The sequence below is a fragment of the Pterocles gutturalis genome, unplaced genomic scaffold (assembly GCF_000699245.1).
Source record: "Pterocles gutturalis isolate BGI_N339 unplaced genomic scaffold, ASM69924v1 scaffold43794, whole genome shotgun sequence".
In the NCBI taxonomy this organism is placed as follows: Eukaryota; Metazoa; Chordata; class Aves; order Pterocliformes; family Pteroclidae; genus Pterocles; species Pterocles gutturalis.
Window position 1 is genome coordinate 11,537 of NW_010137383.1, and position 25,519 is coordinate 37,055.

The 25,519-nt window shown below is 43.2% G+C and overlaps 1 protein-coding gene across 1 annotated transcript; it reads left to right on the forward strand.

Annotated features, from left to right (window-relative positions):
- The first annotated feature begins 548 nt into the window (after positions 1-548).
- Positions 549-25,486, forward strand: MAPK8IP3 (mitogen-activated protein kinase 8 interacting protein 3). Its single transcript, XM_010082595.1, has 16 exons — positions 549-780; positions 2,884-2,986; positions 5,674-5,792; positions 9,974-9,985; positions 11,623-11,640; positions 13,798-13,855; positions 14,852-15,004; positions 16,547-16,601; positions 17,956-18,104; positions 18,717-18,773; positions 19,251-19,421; positions 21,051-21,177; positions 22,017-22,112; positions 23,623-23,784; positions 24,620-24,785; positions 25,245-25,486. Exons 1-16 carry the CDS (start codon positions 549-551, stop codon positions 25,484-25,486), a joined length of 1,920 nt encoding a protein of 639 aa, XP_010080897.1.
- Positions 25,487-25,519: the final 33 nt, after the last annotated feature.

Below are 25,519 nucleotides of genomic sequence, written 5' to 3' on the forward strand. Positions count from 1 at the left end.
TTTAATGTTCTCTCATCCAGGTTGCGTTCATGGCTTACAGTAATGACATCATCCAAGGCCTCCAAGAGGCCACTTCAGATCCTTCCCAAGCAGTATCCATGTTGCCTTCCAGTTTTGGGAAGCGCTGGCCTGGCTAACTGTGAGCGCCAAAGCCCTTCAGCTTCCATTGTGGTCAGTGTGAGCTGCAGGTGCTCTGCGCTTACGATGAGGCCACCTTTCCTGAGATGCGTGATGGAGAGATCACACACTGATGTGACTTGTGAAGACCAATGTTTAGTAGTAAAGGAGGAAGGATATCGGTCCTTTCACAGATGGGATTTGCTTGCTGAGTTCAGCATGAGAACTCGCTGCTGCGTTGTGTTTGCAGTGCCTAGTGTCACCAGCAAGCGCTGGGCGTGCAGCTGGTACAGCGAACAAGACTCATTCTCCATAATGCTTTAAGGCAGCCATACACCAACAAATGGGAGATTAATTGAAATGTATAGCTGTGCTTTTCCCTTTTTGTTCTTCCCCCCACCCCGGAATTGCCATAGTGCCCCCAAGATGAAATGTCCGAATCTGGACAGTCCTCAGCAGCTGCCACGCCGAGCACCACTGGAACCAAGTCTAACACTCCAACATCGTCTGTGCCCTCTGCTGCCGTCACACCCCTGAACGAGAGCATCCAGCCCATCAGTGAATACAATGGCACAACCAAGAGCAATAAGAGGGCACGAGAAAAGCGGAACAGCCGGAACATGGAAGTCCAGGTCACGCAGGAGATGAGGAATGTCAGCATAGGTATGGAAGCTGGAGCTTGGGTACTTGGTCATTAAAGTAATTGACTTCCCAGTTACAGGAAGAGGCGGGGAAACTGAGGGCTCATCAGCTTCATAATGATAGAATTTGAAGTAGCCATAGCCAGAGATGCGAGCAAGACAGGGCTAACTGGTTGTTAGCAGTTTGGTGGGTAGCAAATTTTTAAAACGTCAGTAATATGAATAGTCTCACAAACATACAGTGTATTTACACTTGCAGCAGACTTCAGAAATGAGAAGTGGTCTGCTTTGCAGGTTGTGAACTTATGTGCAAAAGGACTGTAAAACTAGCTGAAGATCAGGATGAAAACCTGTGCAAGAGCACAGGGATGAGCATAGGGCTCAGATCATCATCTGAACCAGATGATATTTTTTCTTAAGTAATATAGAGGAAGTTCCTCTTCTAACATTCACAAGCTGGTTCCTAACAAATTAAGACTATAAATCAACATGTAATGTCTTTTGTTGTAGCATTTGGGTGAGAATTGTTGTGTCCAAGTCCCATTCTGTGTTTCTGTTAGCAGCTGAAGGGGTCCCAGGGACACAGATGCCAATCTGCCAGAAGCTAGTGTAGCTCTCCGTAAAAGTGTATGGCTTCTGCATAACCAGCTGTTAAATGGTGATCTGTTTGGTAATCCTGGCCCAGGCAAGTCAGTATAAGCATTGGTATCAGAGAAATGAGCCTGGGTGTCAGTGGTTCAAATGCCCTATAAATACTCATTTTTTACAGTTGCTGCTTTACAAGCTTGTTTACCATCAATAGCAATACCATCTTCTATATGTGTGCACCTCTGAAGTCATTGTGCACGTGAAAGCTGCTTTTTTCTTTGTGGAAGTATCATATTGTGGAATCAGCTCCCGGCAGATAGTTGTGTCTTTCCTGCATACTCTACATATTCAGCCTTTCAGCTGTTTCTCACGTGTAAGGCAAAATCAGATCTCCATGCTGAGGAGAAACACCAGTACTTGAATTTTAATTATGTATTTTCTGCATCTGTAATTAAAATGTCTGTCGGTGATGCACATGCCTTAGAGCTGAACGACCAAAAAAGGTACTCAAAAGGTATTTGCAGAAAAGCTTCCCAGCTTGAAAAAATAAAGAAAAGGAAGCCTCTGTTTCTGTGAGCTTGAGAACCACTGGTGTATGGATGCCTGCTTTGGCAACAGATACACATCACACTTTGTCTTCAGATGTGGCATTTGTTGCCAGCTGGTGCATAATGCCAGCCTAGAAGAACAAAATCAGCACTCAAGTTTTCATGGGCTTTGTATATTTGTCTACAGAGGCTGTTCAGAAAGGTCAAAAATTTCACTTCTAATGCCACTGAGGGACTAATGTAGTTTACGAATGAGGTCTTTAATCCTTCAAGAATTTCTTGTGTGAACAGACACTGTGTTCATACTGCTTGTTTAGAATAGGTGCAAGTTTGAGCTTTTGAAGAGTTTGGTATCCAATAAATGTGACTTGACAAGAGGAGAAAATTCCTTGTTCTTTAAATACTGGCTTCAGGCTGTAGATTATACAGAAACCAGAGCAGATTTCATGCATCAGTTTTTAAGTGAAATTTCACTGTACTGTGAATCTAAACCAATTGTAGACTTGAGAATTTGTATTGAAAAATTTTTTCTGTTACAACTAAGCAATGTCAATTCATAACTACAGTAATATCTGTGGAGCTGTACAGAAAATCACTGTGATGTCTCCAATCTCAGCTAACGCTGCATGGTGATTGAAGAATTTTTACTGACAGATAAAAAATTATTTGGGATTTATTTTAATGGATGAAGTATTTCTGGTTACCACATTTTAATGAGGATTCAGGCCAATGACCTTGATGACACTCGGGTATAGTGGGGGGGAAGGGATGCTTACGGTCTTCCTGCTCTGGAATTGTGAGGGCACCTTCCCAGCACTGGTGCATTTGTGACTCTAGATGATCGGCCACTTTCTGTTCCTATTTAAAGACTTTGAACACGACACCATGAAGTTTTGAAACCTTGATATTCAAAGCTGCAAAAGTCCCTTTGAGGAACACCGTGGTGTGAAAGTCCTGATCCTATAGATCATACATATTGTCTTACCTAGGCATGGGCAGCAGTGATGAGTGGTCTGATGTTCAGGACATCATAGACTCTACTCCAGAGCTGGATATGTGTCAAGACCCCCGCCTGGAACGCCCTGGTAACAGGTATCGATTGCGACTCTTCACTGTGTGCTCTTTAGACTGCTTTTATGAGGAGTGAGGAATGGATGCTGTGGCTCACGCTGAGTTCATGATGCAGCTGTTTGAAAAAGTCCATATACTCTGTGGTGTGTGAATATGAGGGGTCCTGACCTTCTTTGAGTTCTCCAGAGAAGGCAAATAGCTGCTGGTGATCTGCAGAAGGATCTGTCCAGCTGACCCAGAACAGGGCTTGTTTGCCTTGCTGGATCAAGGGAGGACAGAGAGATGGAGCAAGAAAAGGTTGACAATAGGTAAAGGGGACATGGGCTTCAGCTACCAGGAAGAGGGAAAAGATGCATTTTTCTAACAAGAGATCATTTCTGAATTCAGTTTTAGAACCTCCAGCTTTTTTCAGTTTTAATTCTTTCAAGTGTTTGAAGAGCAGGGCTACTCCATGAGAGAGGACAAGCGGGAATAACCCCAGTGCTCCCAGTCCTACGGGTTCTGAGCAGAGAGGGCAGAGCACTGATAACGAGCTCCATCAGCAGCTCCAGACAAGACAAGGAGATAAATAAGGTCCCAGTGCTACCCATGAGCATCAGGAGACAAGGCTGAAGACAGGAACACCTACCGTGTAGCTCAGAGGAGTACTGAACTCGCAAGTCTGAGGTTAAAGGCAGCTGTTGGACCAGTGAGTGGGGGTGGGTCCCAGGTGAGGCTGGTCAGAGCAATTTTGACCCATCAGTGCAGCCAGGATGTCGACAGAGCCCTCTGAATTAGCAGACTTTTACTGAACCACTCTGCTGCTCTGGTTCCTATCCATCACCCATTTTGTGCTAATCCTATTTAGCTCCCTAATTTATCTCCCTAAAGTCTGTTAGTTTTGGCACCCTATTTCTGTGAGGCATGTGTTAGTGTAGAATACCTGTGTCTAAATACCTTGATTTATTTTTACTAAAGTTTGGTGGTTAGTTTTACAGGATTCATTAATTTCTACCCTGGTGCAGTGGGTAATTTGGCACTACACCAGCAAGAATAACCCCCTAGCTCTTACAGGTATGCATAAGATAATATCCTGACAAAGTCAAGGCAAGATTTTCTCACAGTCCAAATCTGGACTAGATTTCCCCTGTTGAGCATCCTCACGGAGAAGGGTATGAGCAGCAATAACAGATGCATTTCTCAGCTGTGAAGCCACATACAGCTAAGCTCCCCTCAGAATCTGTAGGATGCATGGGCAGTTTTTAGGGTCAGATGCAGGAGGAATCTAGGTAGTTGAAACAGCTCTGTGCGGGGAAGACAAAAATGACAGATGAGATCAGATCAAAAATCGGTCAAACGGAAGGAAAAGAAGGGAGCAGAGAGGATTGCTGCACTGGGAGGTCTTCAGCCGGTGATCTCAGGTCCAGGTAGCGAGACTGAAAGCTGCAGGAGACACGAGCTCACTCTGGAGCTGCTGAATGGTGTGCTTGCTGTTCTCAAAGCAGAAGGCTTTTGAGATCTATACAGCTTCTGAAAGTTGGGTGCTGAAGAGGTAGGTTCAAGCTGGACTAGGTCTTCAGGTTAGAGGTTGAGTGCTGGTTGCTTCTTGTCACTTGTGCTGTCCATTAGACTGCATGAACTGATTAATTTTGGTGCAGTCATGGCACCCAGTTGTAACTCCTCAGGTGTCTGGGTAGCTGTAATTTTTCTGTAGTTTAAAAAAAAAACAACCTATTTTTTTTTTCCTTTTCTCTGCAATGTGCTGTGACTCTGCAATATCAGAGGCAGCTACCGCACCCCATTAGTAGCCTTTATCACCGAGACTTGATTTATTTAAGAATGAAGCCACACAGCTTGAGATAATCTTTAGCAGTGCTGACCTTTCTGTTAGAGCGCTGGGAAAACTGCACAGCCTCTCTTCATGCTGGCTGATTCCCCTCATACAAAGCGGGGTGTTTATACCCACATAAAGACCATTTTTTAGAGTAGGCAGTGACAATCCCAGAGGTTTCCTCACCTTCACCTCCTGTACCAGCTGTTTTCTGTTTGAGCTGTGAGATTGTCAAGAAATGCAAGAAGATTCTTTATGGTACCAAAGACACTAAGAGGTGGAAAGAGGATGCCCGGGGGTGTGCTCCTGTATGATGTGATTAGAAAACATTAACTTTGATTTACCTTTAACGAAATACATTCTGCTGACATGTGAAGAAGCATTTTGGTGCATAGACTCACCCAAAGAAGAAAATAACCCTTCGGGCTGATTTCACTTGCTGCTTGGTGAAGTAAAAAGACCATTTCTTTGTTCACTATTTGAGTCCTTATCTGATCTTACTGCTATCCAAGGTTGCTATCTGAATTGAGAGAAGTGTGGGAATCCTTGCAGAGCTGGAGCTGAGAGCTTCTGCGAGTTGAAATCTTTCTGTCAAATATTGAATAGTCATTAACTATTATGATTTCAAAGGAAGTCAGCTGGGTGAGCTTTGAGGTTGTGCATGATGGGTACTTGTCCTTTATATGGGGAATAAAACATGGGGGTTTTTTTACCCAATACGTTCCCTGAATCAGCACATGGTGAGCAGGTGAAATGTTCTCTCAGGCTTTTGATAGCAATGGTCTGGGATGCTTAGTATTTCAGAGAGAAATGTTTTAGCTTAAGCGTTGCCAAGTAACAAGAGTCTTTGTTTTTTTTTTCTTTTTCTTTTTCTTTTTCTTTTTCCTTCCAACAACAGCCCAACGCAGGGGATTGTGAACAAAGCGTTTGGCATCAACACAGACTCTCTGTATCATGAACTTTCCACCGCGGGGTCTGAGGTTATCGGAGATGTTGATGAAGGAGCAGATCTGCTAGGTAAAAATTTGTTTATAACCATTCTGTTTTCTCTGGTACAATGACAACTATATTAAGCTTGTAGAAGCACTTAAATTCCCTTTTTTATTTTCAAAAGTTGGATGTTTAGCTTTAAAAAAAAAGGCACGGAAATTGAGACATTACGTGACTGAAATACGTACCTGCAGTACAGTAATGCTTAGAAAATTACTTAAACTGTTGGGTAACTTTTACTTGGGTTGTCATTATGTGTGTAAGTTATTTTTTTAGTAGGATTCTCCCATGCAAATAGTTCGAAGACAAAATTTGCTGCTTCTTCTTCCTCCCCCAAATTTCTCCCTGGTAATTTTACACACTAGCAATGTTACTTGGAGTAAAAGGTGTGCTTGAAATTTGCAAGAAAATAACTCCTTTTGTTAAGTTTTTGAAGTTTAAATGATATGTAAATATTATGGTCTGTATTGCAGGTTTTACCCTTTTATAGTCAGCCTAATAGAGGTAGTAATTCACGTTTTAGGCTGATTCTGGAGGAGCTTGTAATAGATGCAGTCTGGTTATATTCCATATTCCTGACTAGGACCCTGAAGCAGTCAGAGAAACAGCTTTGCCTTGGGTAGCAGTTTGAGCCCATGCCATACTTTTTGGTGTTGGACTCTTGAGTGTCTAGACCTTAATTCATGGCAGAGTTTAAGCATGCTCCTAAGTCCTGCTGACTGTTTTCATGAATCAGGACAATATGAGTGGTCTTTGAATGCTCAGACAACACGGGCAGCTGACAAAGTTTGTAACTGTGTAGCTCGCTTTCCATTTTACCTCTTGATTTAAAGAGCCTTAGGACACCTGAGGACTCCAACAATATGCCTTTTATGCATCTAGTAGGAAGAGATCTGGTCTGAAAGTATGCTTCTCCTTTCTAGTGATTACTGATGTAAGAGCTGCTTATGGAGAATCTCACAAGTTTGGTTCTGTATATGTCGAGAACAGGAGGAGCTGAATCATGTCACAGATTTAGAGTAGCTCACCTTTGCAGAACTTAAATTAGGAAGATAACTTGTGTCACTTTTGAATATGAATCTTCTATCAGGACCCTCTCAAAGGGCGTGTTTCTGCAGAAAGGATAGATTTTACCCTGTTCACTGAAGACTTAGCTATGAAGATGCGGACTGAAGACTGGAAAGGAGGTTAATGCAATATTTCTTGCTTTCTCATAGACAAAAATCTGTGAAATTGTTACTATTATAGGCAATAGTGTGACCAGAATGGAAGGATGTGTTCCAGACTATCATCAGAATGCTTGCAATACCTTTTGGATACGGATAGGGTTTTTTGGGGTTTTTTTGAAGCATGGTGCTAGCTCCACAACATGCAAGAGAGCTCTTTTGCATGGATTGATGACCATTGCCTGAAGTGTTAAAACAGCTATTGTTTCACCTCCAACTCAAGATTGCCAGAAGAAAAAAACAGAAGAGTCAAGATGAAAGCACAGGCTTTCTCTGCCTGCAGTTGGAGCCAATGTGTGCGGATACTTACAAAACTAAGAATTTAGAAGGAAAAGCAATATTTCCAGGTTTGAGAAGCCCCTGGATGTTAGCAGTCATTGCAGAAAGGCTGGGACTCCTGCTTAAAGATGACAGTAGGAACTACATGTGCTGGTTAAAGCTTCATCTACATGCTGTGGAATGAATTTTGGTTAGCCAGCCCCCGTACGTTATTGGGAACTCTCTTCCTAGCACCCATCCAAGCATGAAAAACACTGACAATGTTGCCATTGCCCATCTATTTCATCTTGGTCCTCATGTGCTTCTTTACCTAGGAGAGTACATGGTTCATTATATGGCTGTCTTCCACTACTCACTGTGCCAGCTGCTGCTTTTCTTCTCTCCCTAAAATGGCTGGAGCATCAGGGATTGTCAGCTTCTAAGAATAACTATTACAGAAAATTATTTGCCTGGTATATGAACTGCTTCATACAACCTGTTTTGCACTTTTGGAAGCCTGCCTTCTGGGAGTTCACTTCCTCTGCATTACCCTGTAGTCTGACCCAGCCATCAGTGAGAAATGTAAACTGTTGTTTTCAAGGGCCAGAGATTTTAGTTGCCCAAACCTTGCGAGGTTGATCACCACAGTTTCAGTTAAAGCCAAAGGTGCTTCACCTCTTCCAGTAATAAGGCTGCCCAAAGACCAGGGATTGATTTTGCATTGTGAGGCATCTGCTGTTTGGCAGTTACCATGTGTAATAAAAGCATACAGACACTTTGTTGAGCAGTGCCCGTGTAAGGGTGGCTTGTGGAGACCACGTAGTGTGGCCTGTGAAGAGTACATTTCTGTGCTGAGACAGTTCTCTGGTTTGAGCAAGTGATTGCACAGCAGGCTAGCAGAATAGAGGAGGCTTCTCCGGGTTCCTTTTCAAACCTGGGAGAGGAGCTGTGATGAAATCAGGTAGTTCTATGAGTTGCTTGTGAGAAACATTAATCTAAATAATCCTTTTGTTGAGTTCTGGCTGCTGACTCTGTCCACCATTTAAAGTGTTCTTTAAAATGAACACACATGTTCCCAGGATTGTACACAGGGAGGAAGGCAGAGAGAGATCTTAGACATCATGTCTCTGATGAAGAAATTAGATTTATACTTTTTTTTTTTTTTGTCGGGGAGGGGGGCTTTGTGCAATAGAAAGCACTAAGAAAGTTTGGTAAAGGTGGAACCAAAAGGCTAGATCTTAGTACCGACAAATCTGTCAACGTTATTCAGAATTTGGCTTTTTTGTTAGATAAATTGTTCTCTCTTCCTGCTGTACCTTTGAGTCTGAAGAGCCACAGAAGAAACTGCACATTATGGTTGTAAGAAACAAGATCCACAAGCTGAAAGAGGTCTCTTTCTGGGTTGTATTTGGAGCTCACTTCTCTTTCTAAATTGAAAGAATGATGTTTACCCGACCTAAGTGAAATTTGAATACTTCCTCTCATCTCTCTCAAAACTTGGCAATCAATCTTCAAAGAATATTCTCTCCTTTTGGGCTCAGTTTCTTAAGGAATGAGCAATAGCTGGCAGGCAAGTCTGCCCTTGAGCAGTAGCTGGCAGGCAAGTCTGTTTCTTGAATGGAAAAATCTCAGTTGTTCCTTCTGGATATCTGCAAAGTGAACAACTTCTCTTGGTACAAAATTGGCAATCTCCATGTCAATTTTTGAATATAAAATAAATAAAATATGTAGATTTCCCCCCCTGCTTATAGTACTGCTTTATGTACATGAGTTTGTGTAGGAAGTATTCTGGAGAAAAATGTAGAATAAATAGTTTACTAGTGCTAACTGTAGACCACATTTCCTACTTTCTCACTGCAGCCTTAGGAACACTAGTTGGCTGTTTTCCTGCATATTCACTTGTTAATCGAAGGTTCACAGGTTCTTACCTCCCGATCCTGGGTAGGTTCCCCCTTTTCCTATCTCCCCCTTCCTGCTCTTCCCTATCCCAGCAGCTTTTGATCACAAAGGAGCACTAGCGGTTTGGTTGTGTGCTATGGGCAGGTCCTTCCTTTTGGTTTTAGGATGCCCAGCTGTGTTTGCTTTGGAGATTAAAACTTCCCTTCAAGTAGCAGGGGTTTTGTGGTGAAGACAGGAATTCAGCCATGTTAGTGGTAAGTTCATGTCTAGTTTTTCGTACGGAAGTTGAAATGGGATTATCAAACTGAGTCCCGGCACTGCACTGTAAAAAAAGAAAGAAAAGAGTTTTTAAATGCAACTAATTGTCTTTTGCAAGCTGAAGTATCATTGAAGAGCACATTTATTATCAGAAGATCTAGTTGCTAAAATCACAAGGGGAGGGGAAATGAGAAGGTAGTGGGAACTAGCTGTTCTGCATTTAGTGGTACACAACTAAATAAAGAGAAAATAAAGGTTTATCCAGTCCAGGAAGATGTGATTGCCTGAGATTCATGTTTGGAAAATCGGGAGTAGCTAAGGAATGTGGTTGCATTTGTACCACGGGTTACCTTCCCTTGATTTTTTTTATGTCCTGTATGTAGAGTCATGCCATCTACAGTCATGGCAGGTCCTGTCCTTTCATGCCTTTTGACATTGAAATGGCTGAATCATTGTTAATTTTTTTGGAACAAAATTTTTGTTTTGTTGGTTTCAGTCACTGATTGATCCTTTTTTCACTTCCTTTTTTCCCTTGTCTCTCTGTGCTTCGCTGGACATGGCCCATAGGGGAGTTCTCAGGTGTGTATCTCCTCTGCTCAGTTTCCTTTGTTTCTTTTTCCCTTGTTGAGGTTGAATGACATGGTATACACGTGTGATACTCCCCTGCTCTTGTCCAAACACGGCTGGCTTTGCGGAATTCTCCCACCTCCACCTCGCTTGGTTGCATTGCACCGGTGGGCCCCGGGGGCAGCAGGACTTCCCCGCTCTGCGCTCACGCGCCTGCGGCCTCTCAATGAGCTTTTCTTGTGTGGCTTTCTGCAGGTTTGCTCCACTGTGTTACACTGGCCTGTCACTCAAGGTCTTGGGACTCAAACTGCTTTTTTTTTTCCTGTCAGAATGGGTGCTGTGCTTGGAGCAGAGCTCTGGGTGGGCACAGGACTGAGTTAGGTTCCCACACTCCAAACCATGCTGAGGAGTCCCTCTGTGTGCATGGAAGCATAGAATCATGAAGGTTGGAAAAGACCTCAAGGATCATCAAGTCCAACCGTCAACACAGCACCACCCAACCCACTAACCCATGTCCCGAAGCACCACATCCACACGTTTCTTGACCCCCTCCAGGGATGGTGACTCCACCCCTTCCCTGGGCAGCCTGTTCCAATGCCTGATCTTTCAGTGAAGAAATTTTTCTAATATCCAGCCTAAACCTCATGATGGCTGCTGGGGTTAGTTGATGTGTACTGGCCCTTTTCTGGAATAGCTATAGTGACATTAAAGACCCTTTCTTGATGGATTGGAGTGGCAAAGCCTCTGTCTTTCGTTGAAGCTTTGCCTTTCTGGCAGGAGTGTAAGTGATAGCTCTGTCTGTTGTTCTGGTGAAGGAGGCTCACGGCCTCAGGGCCACACTCTGTTGTTGGAAGGCCAGTAGGCTCAACGCGTGCAGAGTTTGCACTTTTCCATAAAATGCATTAGGCCCTGAATCAATTTCAGATGAAGTCAAGGGGATGTCTCTTGATTTCTGTGCAAATTCAATGAAGTTTTCCCTGTAGTAATGGCAGGTGACTATACGCAGATGCCATGGCATCATGCTGTGCGGCAATAAGCTCTCTCCCCTTCCTTTGCCCGGCACCTCTTGGTGTTGCCTCTCTGAGGTTACAAAAGAAAGGGATGGCATCATCCTTTCTTTTAGTTCAAACTTTTTTTACTGTGAGGCACTTTTTCATGGTCCTTTCTCAGAAAACCTCCTGCCAAAGTGGAGTTTGTCGCAGCGCAGAGGTGGATTTGGGCCTGTGCAAAAAGACCAGATGAGAGCTTTGATATCCACCTCCCTTTTGTTTGTACTCCTGCCCCCTGTCCTACCCTCATCCTATTCATGATGTCTGTTGAACTACCTTTGTTGTGGGAATGGGAAACCCAAAGCTATGTAGTCCAAGGGAAATGATGAAGATGGACGAAACAGATGAGCTTGCCTTGAGTTTGTCCTGACGGCTCAGGTGTGAATCCCTATTAGGCCAGCCTGCAGCAGGACAGGGTGTAGATTAGTCACTGCTGGGCATTGCATCTCCTGGCACCACACACAGATGTACACATGCTGATGAGCTGCTCTGTTTGCTATTTACAGACTGGTACTTAATGGCTGCTTTTTTTCTCTTCCTTTTTTCCCCTTTGTCCCCATCTCTTTCTGTTCCCTTTCTCGTATGGGATGGCTCTCATAGTACGGGATGATTTCTTTGGTAAGGCGAAGGCCTTTTTTTTTTCTTTTTTTTTCTTTTTTTTTTTTTTGTTTTTAATGTGTATTTTTTCTAAACTTCTTCCATTCACTCAACATCCCTCCATTTGTCTTGCATTACTTTGGTTGTTTTTTTTGTGATGGTGGTATCACCTCTCCAAGAAGCAGGACGCAGCTGGTCAGTGGTGGTGGTTTGGGGATTCTCCTCTGTTTCTTGTAGTTGATTATCCACTTTGATGCTTCACACTATTTGCCTGGCCGTGGGAGGTGAACAGTGTAGGATGGGGGCTCTGTTAGACAGGGCTCTGTCCAGACCTCTCTTCCCTTTGCTCCACACCACAAAGGGGTGAAGATACTTCATTTTAGTCACTCCACAGTGTTTTGTTTTCCCATGAGCAGGGCTTTCCCATTACAGCCTGCACAAGGTTATCTCATAGTGTCAATTCTATGGCTCTGGGATGGCATCATCCATTTCTTTTTTGCAAGAACAGCCCTTCAGACCCTCTCACTGTTCAAAGCGTTGGGCTGTGACTGTGTCACACACCAATAAGGTAGAAGCTGTAGTGAGGATACTGGTGGTTGGTGCTGTATGACTTTTAGTTCTGTCAAGATAGCTCACCCTCTTCACCAGAATTCCTTTCTGTCCCCAAAACAGCCACAGAGAGGGATAGATGACTCAAGAATGGGGAGGAAAAGATTTAGTCCAAAAAAACTGACGATGAACTCTTTCTCTTGATATCCCTCAGGACCTGTAACATCCTTGTGGCATTTTAATGCCTTACTGGCTATTTATTTATCTGACCATTTGTAGGATCACTAAAAAGCAATAAGAAAATAATTTAATAAACATATGATTACTTGGTCTTCTGATCAACATGTGGCATGCCATGAAAGAAAGGGCCATAGGCCATTCACCTTACCAAAGCAAAAATATGCTTCACTTTACACTGCAGTTAGTGTCTCACTTTTTTGCTGTTTGCAATATTCTTTGACACAGCATCCAGAGAACCTATTGCCTGAAACATCAAAGTGATTATCTGTCTACTAGTTTTTCAAAAGTTATTTGAAAATGCTGCTTCTTACTCATTCTTGCTGGGAATTTGCTTTTGCCATCATAAATTAATCCCATTTACCTTTGGGAAGAGGATCTGTATGTTGGAGTGTTGTGATGTGTTCTCACTTCTTGTATGCTACCATGTTTCTCTAACTTCCATTTACTTCAAGTTTGTGTTGTTTTTATTTTACTGCAAATATTAATTAATCAGCAAATAACAGATCATGAAAACTGTTGATGTCTTTGCTGTAAAGAAAGAAGTAGTTCAGAGAGCAGGACAAGGAGCACTTCAGCACAAACACTGATGGTGAAATACTGAATTCGACCTTCACTCTTAGCCCCAGATTTTTCAAAGTGCTTGCAACGCAGTCTGCGTATTATAGTCATCAAATGTTGATGCCCAAGTGCGAGCGCAGTGTGTCTGATGTGAATGTTTTCTTGAGTGTGGGTCTTAAGTGAAAGGACTGAGACTTCAGATTTTAAACATCTATGAGAAAACTGTTAAAGGTAGATAGAGCAATGGGCAATCTAAAGTCCTATTAAAATTGCTCAGGTGGAAGGCTGATCATGGGAAGCCTTTCATGTGCATGAAACTGGTTGCAACCAAGATCCCAAATCTGTACTGAGAAACAGAAAATTTGGTTTATACTAATAAAGAGAGAAAATCACTGGTGTGCAGATCTGGGTAGCAATTTGGACAGTGTTCTGCTGCCCTCTCTGAAAAACCCATGAACTTCTACCTTCTTTCTGTATGAGCGATGATAAAAAATGGTTGCAATAGCTCATGGCTAAACCAGGAGTTATTGGCTTGACTTGCCCTGGATGGCATTAGTGAAGCACTCCTCTGTCCCTTGCGAGGGAGTCTGTGAAAGTTGGGGTAAGAAGCTAGCTCTGCATTTGGGCTCTTTACAGAAGGACACATGGGTGTCTTCCCTTGTAGCTGCGTGGTCTTGCGGCAAGAGGCACTCCACTCCCCACAGCAGGACACAGAAGCCTAGGGAAGCCTAACGAAAGTGATTTCTCTTCCTCAAGCATGAGTCAGGCAGTGCCACACAAACTTCATATTTCTAAGAGAGCAGGTGAAAACTGCCTGGCCTTTCTTTTCAGGAATGGGCAAAGAAGTGGGGAATCTGCTGTTGGAGAACTCGCAGCTACTGGAGACCAAGTAAGGAACTGTTGTGTGCTCTGAACTTCCTGCCTGGTTCTCAGTGAGATGTCATCTTGAAGTAGGTCTTGGCTGTAACTCCTGCTCCACAGGGGCTTGCTCATTTATCTAACAGGTTCTCTTGGATGCTTGTTGTTCCTTCAATTGGAGAAGAGGAATTGCTCTTCTGAGCAACTTTCCTAACTGTTTCCTTCCTGCAGGCGCTTGGGTGAAGTCTCTGGGCATGTGCTGGTAGGGTCTGATCCCAACTGAAATCAATGGCAAGCTTTTAATTAACTTCAGTGGGAATCTAGACGTGGGTCAGAGCCTCTGTGAGGATATTGCTGTTTATAAGTTTTTATTTGCAAGGTTTGCTATTTGGAAAAAAAAAATCTTACTATTGAGGAGAGTTTTCAAAGATAAAATAGTTTAATAGATAAAGGAGAATCAGACAATGTAATGGACTTGTTTTTTGAGAAAGGCTGGCAAACCAGATACTTAAAGCTAAGCAGCCAGGAAGGGGAAGGCAAAGTACTACCGGGGGAGAGTTGGAGAACTTACTGTGATAGGAAGCTGCTGATTTTAAAATATTCCAGAGCTGTTTGGAAGTGCTTGATAACACCATCATCCACAATTATCCATAATTGCACATAACTGCAGTTCTGAAAGGCATGTTTCAGACCTTCATTTTGTTAAAAATAGATTTGAACCTTGTGCAGGTGATAACGTTACCCTACACCTGCTTCTGCAGTATTCTGCCATCTTAAGGAGATGTTGGTCAGTCAGTCAGGACGCAGTACTGGACAGACCTCACACTGACCAGTGATGGTGATCTCTGTGTTCTGCAACTCCTTCTTGCCAAAATCTGTTTTTCCATGAGTTGTAGCTCGATGGAATTGTTTGAATACACTCGTTTCAACTCTCCTTGTAGTGCCTGTGACTTTAGTTTCAGGTCTGTCTTATGGACAGCTGCTGGTTTTGGGCGTTTTTGCTTATTGTCCCTTTCACACCTTTAAGAAATGCTTTGAACGTTGTGAAGAATGATTTGATTGCCAAGGTGGACCAGCTGTCTGGAGAGCAGGAAGTGCTGAAGGGAGAGCTTGAAGCAACAAAGCAGGCCAAAGCCAAAATGGAAACCAGAGTCAAGGAGCTGGAGGAGGAGCTGAAAAGGTGAGTGGTTCGCACTCTGCCTCAGGGAGCTAGGAGGACACGAGTGATAAACCCGCCTCCTCTGTTAGTTTTACTCAGTTTCCCTCCTGGAGGTTAGTGTTGGAATTCAGAGGTACCTTACAGAGCAGTTCAAGGCTGGTGGTAGGTGGCTGAGATTTTTTTAGTGTTCCATTGTTTTTATTGGATTGAAGTGCACCATTGAACCTTAGAAAACTGCAGAATTTTCTTCCCAGCTCCAAGATTCTGCAGCAACAACTGCAACTGCAAATCCGGGCTTCCTGGAGTGAAGCATTCAGAGTTTGAATTTGCAATTTAAGGAGAAACAGGGGGGGAATTTCAAAACCAGTAGTTTTGAAGGAAACTATCAAGAGCTTGATCCTCGCAGGAGCCAAGACAGCTCCGAGAGGAATGAGTACCCATTCATTTAATGAAAGAGCCAATAGAGATTTCCACAAACAATATTTAAATGACAGTATTGTTAATTGTTTCGTTATTCATGTTAAGAATGAGAAGAAGAGGCAGAAGAGATTTTAAAGTCCTATGCGGGTAGCATTTGGAGAGATCCCACTTCTTATTTTCCACTCAAACTGGAGAAGCCGAAGCCTGAATGCTTAGCAAAGCCTGTGATGATTTCACATCCATAAAGCTAAAGATACCCCATGAGACTCAAAGCAACATAATTGCATTTTGACTAGCTGTACATTGCACTGGGGTATCTCAGTTTAGAAGACAGCGTTTATTTTGCAGCTGGAATCTGGAAGGCTGCCTCTGTCATCTGCACACAGAATCACCAAGAATCATACAGACCGGTCTCTTCGCTGCTCAAAATGTCTGAAATGAAAGTAGTCTCACAAGCAGTAGAAATAGGTCTGATTTTTAAAAATGGCTCCTTAGTCTCTCATAATATATATATTATGCAGTAGCAAGTGTGCCTTTTTAAGAGATGGAGACTGCATTTTTCTTCTGCAGTGTTTTTCCTATTAATAAAGTGCTTGTAATTCAGGTGGGACTGCACCTTGGTATGGAGTTTAAACAAATCAAAAGCACTCAGTTAAGTACTTTTATTAGCACATATTTGGTGTTCTCTTCTTCACCGTTATGGCAACTGACCTTCACATTAGAGGCTTTTTTTCACTGCATTGGAAACAGAAGCAGCCCAGAAGAACTTAAGCCATCATTTTCACTGCTGATAATGGCTCGGTTTTCCCATGGTTAAGATCTCATCAAACATTTGAACATAGATTATGCCAGAGAAAAAGAAATTAGCTGGACTGTTCCAGTGGTCAGTATTTTGGTGCTTCCATCAAATGTTCCAAAGAAATGGGGTAATGTTGGTGAAGCTGTTGAGAGTAACACACCACAAGAGAGAGGGAAAAATATCAGAGAAGCATCTCATCATTTGTACACTTAGTTCACAGTTTGAAAATGTTTGGTTGTGATGCATGCAGGCAGACCTTCCTGTAGATGGTTCTTCTTCCAGAACAACTTGGGGCTAGCCATGGTATCACTTGCTGGTTTGATGCCTTTCTTCCTGTTTCCTAGAGTGAAATCTGAAGCGATTGTTGCCCGACGAGAACCCAAAGAGGAGGTGGAGGATGTAAGCAGCTATCTCTGTACAGAATTGGTATATTACATTACTAAAATGCCTGTGGGGAAAGGGGGTTTATATGCTTACTCTGTATTACCTAATATATATGAGTCCTGAGGTGCAGATTGAGCTGCCTTTTCGTTAATGATGAGGGCAAAGCTGGTGAACTGCAGGTTATTGCTGATGAGCATTGCTAATAGACAGATGCCATGAGGTCACCTCTTCATATGACTTTCAAACCATAGATTGGCAAAGACGAGCAGCTGACACAGCAGCAAGACCATGCACAATATGGTTTCTGCAGAACGGTGCTAGAGCAGTGCCCAGCTCAGCACCTTCCCATTTTATCTGGTTCTCCCTAATTTTGAATTACAACGTAGTGTGCAGTGTGGTTTGTCTCAGGGTCTTGTGGCAGGCTTCTCCAGAAGAGCTCGTCTCCACAGTGGCAGTGAAGCTGTAAGCCATGAGGACATTGTGCAGTGAAATCCAGGCTATGCAGACAGCTTTGCAGCAGTAGCTGCCTTCTTTTATTAGTTCTGTAATCTCAATGTTGCCGCATTATTTTTTTAATTATTTCTTTTACATAAGCCAGTACTCCCTGTTCCAGGGTACAGGCAGAGAAGGCTCATGGACTGTTCTCTGACAGCTCTTCAGACTGTTTTGGCTGAGGTAGAGGCTTCTAACTGTAGCCAAGAAAAAAAAAAACAAAACAAAAAGGCAAACCAAAGCGGTAACAGGGCTTTTCCTTGTAAATGTCGCTCTGCCGGGGCAAGGACTTAGGTACTCTTCTTTCCAGTATTACTGTGTTCTTATTTTGTGCAAGGTATTGGAGCAGGTTCAGTTTTAGCCTTCATGGGAAGGCCACATGGTGTCACCAAAGAGGAGAAAGCCTTTCTTTAGTTTCTTGTGCCCTACACCTTAATCAGCGTGTACTAACACCTTTGTCAGTGTGTACTAACAGAATGCCTCCTTCCTAGTCCTCCTGAGGGGATGGATGGTGTTACGTGGTGCTCCCTGTTGCTTGTCGTGGGATTTGCTAATGAGCTAAAACTTTGGTTTCCAAACTTCTGGACCAATGGACCACTGTCAATTCTCATAATTCCTCGTAGACTATCAAAGCACCTTGCTGGCAATAAACCCTGGGTGGGGTTTTCCATTTCTTGGTGGTTCTAATTCTAATTCCCATGGGTTTGCAGAACACCCCAGAGGTCTGTGGTGTCCACATGTCCAGAATTACCACCTCATATGGGGAAATCGGGGCAATGAAACAGAACTGGAGGAGAACTAACAAAGATGTCTTTGTGTCTCCTGACTTGCCCTGTACTAACATCAGTCCCCTTCCATCTCTTGCTGGCTGAAGCAGTGCTCCTCCCCCCTGCAGGACAACATTCCCATAGCTCAGCGCCGCCGCTTCACCCGCGTGGAAATGGCCCGGGTTCTGATGGAGCGCAATCAATACAAAGAGAGGTTAATGGAGCTCCAGGAGGCTGTCAGGTGGACGGAGATGATCAGGTGAGACTGGATGTTGGTGAACATTCCTATTTAGGACAAAACCCAGCCATGTTTGATCTTGTGGTCAATGGAATCCCTACCAAGATACGGGTTGAGAAGTGCTGAAAGTTTTCCAAACTGTAGATGCTTCTCTCCTAATACCTAATTCTCTCTTATTCCTGAACCTGGGCTGCAAATCTGGAGTTACCATCGTTGTTTGGAGACACTGGGAGGCTGTTTGTCTTGCTTGTTTCTTGTGTGCTAATTAAGCTAGAAGAAGCTGTAGGGAAGAGTGTTGCTTCTGAGTAATGAATTCTAAAGGCTGTGGCTTGAAATGAATATAACACTGGGGTTTGTAGTTACCAGACTAGTACTGCCGCAATAATAGTGTCGCAGGGAGTTGATAAAACTTTGAATTGAACACACTTGCTTGCACTTCATGTGCAACCATTACGTGGTTGGGTGTGCTTACATTAAAGACCAGTGCATGTCACTCCCTCTGTTGTGTTTTGAAACATGTTGGAGTGAATTCTGGTTTTGACATGGCTTCCTTGGTGGAAATGGCCCACTGGTTGGTAGAAGCTTGGGTGAGAGATGCTGAAATTAACTTGCTTCTGCTGTGTTTGTCCTTAGAGCTTCCCGTGAGCACCCATCCGTCCAGGAGAAGAAGAAATCCACCATTTGGCAGTTGTAAGTTTTTTGGTGGTTTGTGTAAGATTAAGAAAAGGGGAAGTGTTGCCATGTCTACTTTAGACAGCAACTTAATAGACTGACATTCATGATACGTCAACTGAAAGTGTTGTTAGCTGAACGCTTTTGCCTTCAAGGGTTTCCATTGTCCTTAGTGAAATTAAAATCAGGTCTGAACATCCGCATTGGTGGTGTTTTACAAGCTGAAAAAGATCACAAGTATCCTGGAATGAAAACATATGCTCACAATCAGTTTTAATAAAGGGCTGTTTTCAGAAGGCATCTCTTTCTGGAAGCTAAAAACCACTTTATATCAATCAAACTGGGGAATTTGCCCGACTTGAAATAAAAAAGCTGTTTTCACGAAGGGCTTACAGCCCCTGATTGCCTACTTCTTGCTTCCCCTGTTGTGAATCTTGGGTGTGTTGTCTCCCCAGGCACCTTTTCTCTTATTTGTTGGCCTTTCTCTGTCCCTAGCTTCAGCCGTCTGTTCAGCTCTTCCTCAAGTCCCCCACCAGCAAAGAGGACCTACCCATCTGTGAACATCCACTACAAGTCTCCAACAACAGCAGGGTTCAGCCAGCGTCGCAGTCACACCATGTGCCAGATCTCCTCCGGCAGCCGCACGCTGGAGTTCTTCCCTGAAGAGTGAGTCGCGTGCTGTGTGCCGAGCCAGGTTCCCCGGCAACTCTCCCAAATAGCATCTTTTCTTCAAATAAGCTGTTTTCAGCTTTAAAAAAAAAGCCTGTTTGGTGTTAATATGTTTCTATCTCTTGTGGTTTATCTCCCTGTTTTTTCACTCAGCCGTTACCATGTGGACAGGCTCAGGAAACTTTGTCCTCCCGAACATGTTGCTGCTGTGGCTTTCTAAGCCACGATGGTTCAGCTCAGCAGGGATCACTGTTGGCTCGCGTCAGCCTCAACCCTAGTTCTGCTCTTGTGTTTGCAGACTGCGTGATAGAATGAAGTAGGGCTCTTGTGGCGGAGTGTGATGGCAGCATTGGGACAGTGGGATGGAGTGTCTTGCCCAACCCTGTTGACAAGGAGTTTAGGTGAAGACAAGAGTTCTCCCAACAGCACATTTAGGTTACAATATTAGGTTTTAATCTTAACTGTGCTAAAAAGGAGACTGCAAATGTTGCTACTGCAGAGTCTTCTCCCTGTTCTTTATGTCTCTGACATGAAGGGAGAAAACTCTTCTGTGGTCTCCTTCACTTCAAAATGTGTGTGTTCGACCATGAGGAGGTTGTACATTTTCACTTGTGGTTATGTTTTTGTGGAAGGACTTTGGAGAATGTGATGGTAAAGTATTATAACTTCTGCAATGAGAAGGATTGGTGGAAAGGTGGTAGATCAGGGGAAAGACTGTCTTTAGAAGGGTAGATTTGTATTTTTATTTTACAGGTAACCCCTGCCTTTATTGTGTTCTTTTGAACTGATTACAATATCATAGTCATTGTCTGGTGTCTGAGTGCTTTTCAGCAGTGCATGAATGATGTGACTAACCGCTGTCAGAAGCTGTTTGTTCTCTCATCCTCTCCCCAGGGGAGGAAGCATGTGCAGGGAAGTGTTTTGTTTTAGCAGGGGGTTGATTTTAAGTATATGTCATTGTGTGTGTGTGTGTGTAGGGGTTTTTGGTTTGGATTGGATTTTTTTGCTGATGTTGTTTGAACCTTGGACTGATACTTTAAAAATCTATTGAGAGCTGGAACTGGTATTCAAACAGCCTTTGTTTGTAATAAAGCATATCTTAAGAGCTCACAGATCAATTTCTCTTTTTACCTTTGCAAATCTGGAGTTGTTCTGTTGAAACCAGGATTTTCAACAGCAGTTAGTGCAGATTTTCCTTGTCAGCTTTAAATGGACAGAAAAATATATAGTTGTCTGTTCTGAAAAGGGGAGAACTCAAAATGCCTTCCTGATGGAGAATTGAGATCAGCAGATTGTTAACAGCTAAGCAAAAATTGGTGTAATCTCATAGATTCCTAGGTCTTACGGAAGGTTGATTCTCTGTTCTGAAGGGCTGTTGGAGCACTGAAGTGGAGATGACAATGACTTGGCCTGCCACATTGCCCACGTAACAGGGAGATAGCGATTAGAGATGCCTATGTCTGCTGCTTGAGGGTGTTTTTCTCTCTCCGATTTCTGGTATCTGTTTTCAAAGATGGATTTGGTTTGCTTTGTGTTTCCTCCCTCTGCTATGGCAACACTCCCTTAACCGTCAGCTTCTCTTTTGAACCATAGTTTGAGAAGTAATGCTGTTGCTTCTCTCCTCAGTGACTGCACGTCCTCAGCGCGTCGCGAGCAGAAACGGGAGCAGTACCGCCAGGTCCGGGAGCACGTGCGGAATGATGACGGGCGATTGCAGGCCTGTGGCTGGAGCCTCCCTGCCAAGTACAAGCAGGTAAGGACCACTCTCTGGACAGGCCGAGGGGACATCGTCCCTCACAGTGAAACCAGTGAAGACCTAACTCTCCCACTGGTAATCTTAGCCCTAGTCCTTAAATATTTCATTTAGAGGTATCATATGCATGTTTTATTTGTATAGTAATTGTAGGCACGGATCAAATTAATCTTTTCTGTATCTCCAACAAAGTCAATGGAGATGGCATTCCTCTGCATGAAGATGTTGAAGGAACCTACTCTAAACCAAAAGTAATCAAACTTCTTTTTCTAGAGCCCAGTACTTGTTTTTACTTCCTTTATTATTATAATTGGGCTTGAACATCCAATATTTAATTTATACTCTGAGAACTTTACCAATCGTAACCAAATCAGTGCAGTTTGCTCCCACTTCTCCCCAGCAGTAACAGAAAATCTAATGTCATCAGCCTCATTTGTTGGCCCATTCGTTGAATTGGTCAAAGACCACCTGAAGGGAAGGAGTTTTGCGGTGTGGCTTGGAAGTGGATGAGTTTCAGGCCGTGATGGAAGGGAACGCCAGTGTTCTGACTTCTTTGCCGGGAGCATCTGTTAACAATGCTTCCTCTGTCAGCAGTGCAGCAGATAGCCTCTGCTGACTGTAGCAGGGGCACAGTATGATGGTGTGAGAGGCAGTCTCTTGGGTAGGCTGCTCCCATCCCTCTAGGGACTCTTGTTTCATACAAGATGTGAGATGAAGCCTCAGCAACACCCATCTCTGAGGCTAGTAATTTCAGTTCTGTCATATTGGTGACATCTCTCCTACCGTAGCCTGGTGTTTCCAGCTTTGTAGTGTCTTCTTCATCTTCTCTTCCCCCACAGCTGAGTCCCAATGGTGGTCAGGAAGACACTCGCATGAAAAATGTCCCCGTGCCTGTCTATTGTCGCCCACTAGTAGAGAAGGACCCAACCATGAAGGTATGTTGTCTCTGCGTACCATTCCAGTCCAGAAAGGGAACATGGAATAAGTGAAGAATTTTGTTCGCAAAATGTGCAATTTTTACAACAATCTCTATGTTCTTTACATTATATATTCCAAATTCTGTCTTCTGCTTCCTTTTTTTGAATGGTGGTTTCTAGTGTACGTAGGGAAAAGTACCTCTCTGTAAGGACATAAATCTCAGCTGATTCTGGTTGCTAGGTCCCGTGCTTCTGTCTTACGTCTTATGTTTTTTTGAGACAACTCATATAATATCAGCAACATTTTATGCTTATAAGGCTTTTGCTAAGACTCCTTAGGGTATAATACAAAAAATATAGAAATTAATTAAAATGAGCAGGTGAAAGTAAAAATGCATTTCATCACTGTTTTTTAGATTCCACTGTTGACCAGGATTCACTGGTAACAGGCCAGAATTATCTAGAGCAGATTTTTGTGAAGCTGTGTCTATCAATAGTAGAATATTTTGAGTAGAATTGCGGTTGGGAATAGATGGTCATCTCTCTGCAGGTAGCACGTTTATCTGCTATTATTAGCTGTTTTGAAACAGGAAGTTTGTCGTTAACTTCATTCAGAGCTGATTTTTAGATTTTGTTCTGATGTTTAAGGTGTAAGAAAATTCTTAGGCTGTTAGCTGTTTCTAGAAGATTCGCATGATCTTTGGATAATGTTCTGTTCAGCATCTTTCTTTCCTTTATGACTTTGGATAAATCCAGTATTTGTTTCTGTAGCCCTGTTCTCAGCATTGTCCTAAAAAACTCTCTGGAAATAGCTCATAGGAGGTTAGCTACATTTGATTTCAGAAAATGTGCAGTGTGCTTCTTTCACTGTACACTTGGTATGTAGGGAGCTAGGCCAGTAGATTTTTTTCTTTTTGGTTTTCCTTTTTTTTTTTTTTTTAACTTCATTTTTTGCTGTCTTAGTTCTTTAAATAGCTCTCTGAGATCAGAAAAACACTGATTTTTTTGTGGCAAAGGAGTGTGTGAGGAAGCAGAAGGGTGCAAGGGGGTGAGAGGGGGACTAGGGAGCAGGAATATCCTGCACTGAAGGTGTATCCTCAGCCAAGCAGTCACTGTCAGTTTTAGTTAAGCGGTCATGCTTTTTGTACTCTGAGCTAGTTACATCTGCCATGTCCTGCTTGCTTTGCTACAATGACTTAGGAAAGGAATCCCAGATTCATAAAGATTGAGGACGTTTCAGAAGCCTGTTTCCAGTTATCCACTTGATGTATTCTCTTTATTTGCTTTAAATCTGTTAGTCACATCTGCTAAAGAAATAGTGATTTTCGCTAGGTTACAGAGAACCTTTATCTTGCCTCCATCAAATCTGACTGTGTCTTCTAGTAGAAATCAACAAGATCTGTTGTTTCCAGCTAAATACTTTAGGTGTTTGACATATGTCCACAGTTCTCTACAAAGGTCACTGAATTTAAAGAGACATTGGATCCTCCGGAATTCTTAGTTTAAGATTCCTGTTTCTGTTACTTAGCTGTGGTGTGCAGCTGGAGTCAATCTTGCGGGATGGAAACCTTTGGAGCAGGAGCCTGGGAATGGGCAGAAATTGGATCCTGGACATGATCCCCTCACCTGTGATAGGGAAGTGGAAGGCGAGAACAACAAAAGTAACCATACATCTCCTGAAAAGAAAAAGGTCAGAAAAGAAAATGGTCTTTTTTTTTCCCCTCCAGGGTTTTTTCTCATTCCATCCCTGACATGCCCCCTCTCTCAATCCTTTTGCATTATGCTGTATAGTGCTCTAACTTGCACTTCTGAGGCATCATCTTGTGGGGCAGGGTTGTGGTGTTCTGGCTCTTCAGTAACTTTCTCTGTAATTTGGTATAAATCATCCAGGATAAAATTTTCCAACTTCTGCTTTTGAAACATCTGGAATTCTGAAAAAAATTCCTAATAATAAGGGTAATTAAGTGTGTGATGAGATTGCTAGGAAGATCATGGAGTCCTCATCACTGTAAATTAAAAAAAAAAAAAAAATCAGGCAAAGCTTTCTTAAAAAGAACATAGACACAGCAGAGTCCATGAGGTTTGTTTTTAAGAACCAAGCTGTAATTTGCAGATAATCATACAATGTTTATCCTCTCTGGCTTGTGGGATTTTTTTCCACAGCTGTCTTACACTGCTGCCTTATAGTCTTCTGAGATCAGCTTGCTTAAGCTGCTAGGCTGAGTGCTTCCCAGATCCATGGTATTCTGTCTGGAGTGGATGTTCAGTGATAAATCAGTCCGACATCTCAGAATAGAAATTAATGGTCAAAGTCCTCTTGCCCTGAGGAGCCAGATAGGCTTCCAGAGACTAGTACGGCAATGTGAATTAAATTTGCATAGATCCTCTTGTTTATTTGCATCATCTAGGAGGCTCTTTGAAGCCAGCACTCTGGTATTTGTGTGTGTAACTGTTCCCAAGCACTAATACACTCAGTCTGCTCTGAGAGGAGCACTGATTCTGCCTGTGTGTTTGCTCTCCTGAAGGCAAAGGAGCTCCATGAAATGGATGCCACATCCAGTCGTGTCTGGATCCTCACTAGCACACTGTCAACAAGTAAAGTTGTAATTATTGATGCTAATCAGCCGGGCACAGTGGTGGACCAGTTCACTGTCTGCAATGCTCATGTACTCTGCATCTCCAGCATCCCTGGTAAGTGGGGCCCAGGCTGTGATCTGTACAGGGTCACCGGGTCCACTGAGGAGTGACAAATGTAGCGTCCTCACTTAAGAACTAACCCTCGGACCCTGCTGCATTCTGTAATTGTCCCTCAAAATCATAACTCCAATCTTGCCTTCTTGTAGGACCTTTCCTTGGAGATCCCTCACTGTTGAATGTTTAGTAAGGCGTTCCTTTGTCATGTAAAGGATGGTTATTGGGATCAAGAGTGAGCCTTGCCTGGGTTTGGGAGGACTCTGTAGCTGGCCTAGATGTTGATGCTAGGGATGAGGGGATTCACCATGATGTTGACTGATTCTGTAGTACCTCCCTAGGGCAGTGAACCCTGAGGGATCAGCATCTTCCATCCGTATGGTTACCTCAGGAGTACTGCTGCATTGAAATCAGCAGTGACAGCTAGATTTATGGGAGAATCTGTTCTTTGCCCTTCAGCGGCCAGTGAGAGTGATTATCCTCCAGGCGAGATCTTTCTGGAGGGAGATGTAAATCCTGAAGAGTCGTCTGGAACAGATGGTGTCTTGGCAGGAATCACTCTGGTGGGCTGTGCAACCCGCTGCAATGTGCCACGAAGCAACTGTTCCTCGCGTGGTGACACACCTGTGCTGGACAAGGGACAAAGTGAGTATTGGGACATAAAGCTTCACGGCTGTCGAATTATAGCTAGCCCTATATGAGCTTATCATAGAATCATAGAATCACTAAGGCTG